This window comes from Rousettus aegyptiacus, unplaced genomic scaffold (assembly GCF_014176215.1).
Source record: "Rousettus aegyptiacus isolate mRouAeg1 unplaced genomic scaffold, mRouAeg1.p scaffold_m13_p_10, whole genome shotgun sequence".
NCBI classification, from domain to species: domain Eukaryota; kingdom Metazoa; phylum Chordata; class Mammalia; order Chiroptera; family Pteropodidae; genus Rousettus; species Rousettus aegyptiacus.
Genome location: NW_023416285.1, coordinates 47577106 through 47583105, shown reverse-complemented (window position 1 = coordinate 47583105; position 6000 = coordinate 47577106). Strand labels below are relative to the sequence as shown.

The 6000-nt window shown below is 40.6% G+C and overlaps 1 protein-coding gene across 1 annotated transcript in view; it reads left to right on the top strand.

Moving 5' to 3' along the window:
- The first annotated feature begins 505 nt into the window (after positions 1–505).
- Positions 506–6000, top strand: part of ANXA3 (annexin A3) — a 49134-nt gene continuing 43639 nt past the window's right edge. The window contains exons 1-2 of the mRNA XM_016154421.2: positions 506–655; positions 3115–3167. Coding sequence (XP_016009907.2) covers positions 3153–3167 — 15 coding nt within the window. The 5' untranslated portion in view covers positions 506–655; positions 3115–3152. The remainder of the gene's footprint in view (positions 656–3114; positions 3168–6000) is intronic.

Sequence of the window (6000 nt, the reverse complement as noted above, 5' to 3'; positions counted from 1 at the left end):
GTTCAAAAATCTAGCCCCGCCATTTACTCCCAGTGTCACTGTTTAAATTACTTAATCTCTGTGTCTTGTTTCTTTATAAAATGGAGATAATAATAGTATCTATCTAATAGGGTTGTTGTAAGATTTAAATTAGTGCATATCTGTAAAGAATTTAGAACAGTGCCTGGCACAAAGTAAATGTTATAGGCTGCTAATTAGTGTTAGCTGTTCGCCATCTGTACCAGGCCGTAAGCTTTTTTGGGAGCGAGGACTATCTATCTTTGAATTCACAGTGCCTAGAACAAAAAAGTGTTGCAATGAATCTGGAGAACTTAATGTAATTGAAGAAGTTAATACTGAGGAAATGGGTTTCAATAAGAGGTTGGCGGTAGACCTGGCAGAAAAGTTTAGCGACCCCGAGGATGGAGGGCTGGGTGCGTTTGTGTGCAGAATTTGCGCCTCAGAGGCCGATGGGCGCGGCTTCCCTCTCCCCTTCTCCCTGGCCTCCGGGGGCGGTCAGGTGGAGTCGGAGGCGGGAGGAAGGGCAAGAGGAAGGGGTGCGGTCGCAGTTGCGGTCACAGTCGCCGGCCGGGAACCAGCTCTGAGCACCAGCCCGCGAGCCGCACACCTGGCTAGCTGTTCTACCGCACACCTGTCCCCGCAGCCTCGCTTCAGGGTAAGTCCAGCCTTCCCGCGCGCAGCCACGAGCCTCGCCCGCCCCGCGGCTCGGAACGGCGCGCGCGCCTTGCCCAACTTCCCCGCGAGCGCAGCGCAGCGCGGTCGCGGGCGGGACTGACTCGGCGCCTACCCCGCAGACCTACCCGCCGTACGGGTGCCGGGCCCGAGGGGCCTCCTCGGGCAGAGTCCACGTCCAGCATTTAAGAATCAGGGAAACAGGTGCTAGGAGCGAAAGTATGGACACCGCGGGGCGCGAGCTGATACCCAGATGTCTGGGTGCCCTGGACCCTTCTCTTTTCTTCACAGCTAGCAGAGTAGGGATCCAGTTGGCCATCTCGCCCCTCCTCCCCAATCCTAAAGGTCTTGGGAACAAAAAAGAGTAGGGCGTCTTAAGGGTCCTGCGAGTCTAGGGACTCTCAGGAAGGGTGGGGCTGGCTCCTAGCTCTGTTCTGAGGACTTGGAACCCCACCCATACTTGTGAACACGTTGTCCTCTTCACGGAGGCAATTTATTTTGTTCTTGTAAATTTTTTTAGGAGGTAGAAGTGTGTTTAGATATTGGGCGTTGGAAGTCCAGAAGTTTACACTTTCTTGAAAAGATTCACCTTTTTCCTTGATTGCAACAGAGTCTCCCATTCTCTAGACCCGTGAATCACTATTGTGGCATTTGGCATTTGAGTCAGCAGGTGGGAGATCTGAGTACTTGTTTGCAAATGACCATATATAGAAAATTGTGGTCTAGGAAGTCTGGGTCGCCGCGGCCCCTCTCTGGCTGCTGATAAAATGTTACACAGGAGCTAAATTCTTTCCAAGGATCTGTGATCTACACCAACAGCAAAACTCTACCCTCAGGGAGCACTCATTTGCAACATTTTTTTTTAAAAATCGACGTCATAAAAAATGTAACTCACCAAAACATTATTCTGCAAAGATGTCACCATTGGCTTTCGTGAAGGCAGAAACTTCAAACTGACTGAAAAGGGAATTTACAGATGTAAAGAAAACCAGAACCGTATTCCCAGAGCCCTGTGGGTGTGTGGAGAAATCTGTTTAGAAATAGGAATGGAGGAGAAAGTAAAAGGAAATGATGTAGCCTCTCTAATTCCTTTCAGAAAAGGATGTTTAAAGTTCTAGTGTTAGGTCATTTGGCCTCCACGGAGAAGTAATTAAAACTTAAATCAGTAATAATTGTTAATAATTTGCAAATTATACTGGATCAACACATATTGAGTATCAGCTTTAACCGTGTTTGAACCAGGTAATGGCACCTAGCTCCCTAGTTTATTGTGAGGCTTATCTTAAATCATTCATTCATTCAATGCGTTGAAGTTTTTTTTTTTTAGTAGTATCTTGTATTCTCTAGTGAACAAACATGACAAAACTGTTTAGCTTTGCAAAATTGACCTTTTAGTGCTTTTTTATTACGTGGCACGTAGTAAGAACTCAAAACTCCAGCTGATGTGATGACACATCATTTTTGGATTCCAGCAACAGGCCTCCTTTCTCCTTTTTACAGATGAGAAAACTGAGGCTCAAAGAAATTGTGTCTAGCTTTAACAGGCCAAAACGGAACTAGTGATACCTTGTAATCACTGTGAAGAAAGAGGGAAGCAGTATTAGACCCTGTAACTAGAAGGCCGACAGCACTAGGCTACAGAGAGCCTGAAAAAACTAGAACTAATGGTATAATTTCCTGTTGAACTTTGTTCTGAGGCTATCATTGAGTTTTTAAAATATTTTGTTCCCAGGACGGGTGGAAGAAACTTGCATTTCTAAATCAACCCTGGAGATATGTCAGCATGTTTTAATATGTCTACTTATGGAAAGTATGCCTGGGTTCCTGACCTGGGCTCCATGAAAGAACTGTTCTTTTCACCTCTGCCCCCTACCAAGGAATGGTCTGCCCTCAGGAGCAAGCATATTTGTTTATAATAGGCTGTATACAGGCATGGAGCCTTGTAAAACGTAGACAGAGATTTCACATTCAAATACAAGGAATCAAATTGAAGCCAGCTAAAATTCGTATTGGGGGCAGGGAGACAATTTTCTGTGTTTCTGTTGTTATTCCCCATGATGGTAATCTGTCCTGGTTAAAAGAAGTCAGCCATCAGCAGAGTTCCTCTACATTTTAAATGAGTCAAAAATTGGCTTTCCAGGGAACATATTTGTAAACCCGTTAAGTCAGAGATATTTTTATCTTTTTTTTTTTTTTAGCCCTTTACAGGTCTAGCACTATCCCTTGTATATAGTAGGTGCTCAGTAAATGTTTGTTTAGCAAATGGACTAATTTATGTTAAAGACACATCCTCTTCTTGATGTTAAAGACACATACTCTTCTTGAGGCTGTTTCTCTTTGAATGTAGAGTTCTGTTTTCTGGATTAAAGATTAAGGGTTGGTGGATTATTATGTTCGAAATCTTCAATTTATACAGTTTAGTAATTTTTTTTCTTTTAATAGGTTAGTGTGATCTGAACTTAAGGCAAAGGTGGTATATCATGGCATCTCTCTGGGTAAGTAAAAATCAAGCCTTCCTAACATGGTAACTTAACTGAGTCCAATTAAAATCCAAAAAAAATTTTTTTTTGAAAGTTGATAAAAGGTTCACCTGAAAAAAATAACCAAAAAAACTAGAGAACTAGAAGATGTCTCAAAGGAATAAAATATAAAAATGTGTTGTAAAGATACATAGTTAAAATATAACTATGACACCAAACCAGAAAGGTCAATAACAGAATAGATTTAGTATTTAATTTGGGAATTTATTATATAATAAAGATGACATTTCATAACAGAGAAAAAATGGCTTGTTCAGTAAATAATGTTAGGAAAGCTTCTAGCCATTTGGGAAAAAGTAAATCATATTCCTTCTCTCTTCTTACATTAAAATAAATTTCAGATGGATAAAATACTGAAATGAAAGTGATGAAATAAGGATGAATTTTGAAAATAATCTTGGCATAAGGAAGACACTTACAACCATACGCAAACCAAAAGCCTAAAAGATAAATATTGATCTACTTAACTACATATAAATTTATAATTTATGACAGCAAACAATACTGTTAGTAGAATCATAAGACAACACACCAGGGGAAAATATTTGCAGCACACCAGACAAAACACTTATTTCCTTAACTTACAAATAAGTTGAATAAATCAATAAGAAAAATGAACCTGATGGAAACATTTATAAGGGATGTGAATAAGACATGAAAAGAGTTATAAATGTTCAGTAAACACATGAAAAGATGATACACCTCACTGAAAATTAAAGAAATGTGAATAACACAATGAGAAACCATTTTCTACCTAAGTAATTAGTAAAGGTAAAAAATATGTAGTAAGACTAACATTGCAGAGGTAGCTGTGGGCAAGACAAGTACTCCGTTCATGGGAGAATAAACTTGACACATTTTTGGATTGTATTTTGGCAGTATCTATCACTATTTAAATGTACACACCCTTTAAACCAGTAATTCCACTTCTTGGTACTTATTTAGATATACTGGTATAAGGTTGAAAAAATATGAACCTAAGGGCATTCATTTATGTTAATGACAATATGCAGACAGCATGAATGGCCATCCATGGGGTATGAAATTAGTAAATTACTCCTTTGTTACTTATAGCCATTTTTATGTGATCATTAAAAAGAATAGGGGAACAAGTCAGCTCTATATATCCTGACATAAGACAATGATACATTAATCAATGAAAAAAATCAAGTTACAGAATAGTATAAATAGAGTAATTTTGTTTAAAAAGAATATATATATATATATATATATATATATATATATATATATATAAACAAATACACTATTATATGACAACTTTCTGGAAAGGTGGAACTGTGATCGAGGGTACTTTTATTTTTTAATTCATCACCTTCTGGCTTTGATTTTTTTTTTTTTTAATGATGAACATACATTATATTTTATAAGTAAGAGGCTTATAAGAGGAGGCTTGTATGGAGATGTGACCAGCCCTCAGCATAAGCAGTGCCTAAGGAAACCATGCCATTGCAAGGCTTTGCTTGGTCCCGAATTATTCCCTATCACTGGCAGAAGGCTGATCTCTCCTCTTTCCAGGTCTGAAATTCTTTTTGCTATTATGGATATGTAGAGAGTCAAATGAAAAAGCCTCTCTCTCCAGAATGCTGGTGTTAAAAAAAAAAAAATCTCCCTCTAGCCCTTGTTCATTAGTAAATAGGTGTGGGATTAGTTGGTCAGGCTCTCCAGCTGACACCTTCAAAGTCATGACGCATTTCTGAAGGGCTAGGAGAGACCCAGGTAAGTGTGACAGAGATCTATTAGTTTCTTGTTGCCATTACGACCAGTTATCATAAATGTAGCAGCTTAAACAGTGCCCATTTGTTATCTCGCACTTTTATTGTTAGAAACCCAACGCGGGTCTGTGGCACTAAAATGAAGCAGTTGGCAGGGCTGCTTTCTTTTCTGGATACTGTGGGAAGAATGCGCGTCTGAGCTCATTTAGGTTGTTGGCGAAATTTAGTTCCTTACACTTATAAGACGGAGGTACCTGTTTTTTTATAGGCTGTCATCAGGGGATGACCTATCCCCTGGAGCAGCAGTCCCCAACCTTTTTGGGGCCAGGGACCTGTGCTCCTATGAGAATCTAACACCTGATGATCTGAGGTGGAGCTGAGGCGGTGATGCTAGTGCTGGGGAGTGGTTGCAAATACAAATGAAGCTTCCACTTGACCACTGCTGCTCACCTGCTGTGGGGCCCAGTTCCTGACAGGCCACAGACTAGTACAGGTCCATGGCCCAGGAGTTGGGGACCTATTCCCTAAAGGCTTCTGCCAGTCCTTGTATGCGGCCCCCTACATCTCAGACCAGTAAGGGTACATAGAGTCCTTCTCATGACTGCAATCTCTTTGGCTTTTCCTTTGGGAGCATCTCTCTTCTGCCTTCCTTTTCTTGCTCTAGCTGGAGACAGTTCTGTGTGTCTAAATGCTCACATGATTAGTTTACATTGGGCCCACCAGATAATCCAAACTAATTTCCAGACTTTAAGGTCTGGAACCTTAATTATATCTGCAAAGTCCCTTTTGTCATATACCATAACACATTCACATTTTAGAAGGAAGCTGTTGTTCTGCCTACAATAAGGGGCCAGGAATGTGGTGATGTCAGGGGATTGGTGGCATTTGTCATTGGGCAACAGGAAGGAAAGTGGGGAGCAGACTAGAAAGAGAAAGCTGTGCTTAAGGGGAGAGGAGGCCCTGCCTCCAGCTGCCTTTACTCTTGCCTATTTTCTCCTCAAATTAATAAAACAACAACAACAACAAAAAAACAACTAATATTGTCGAGTGAGATC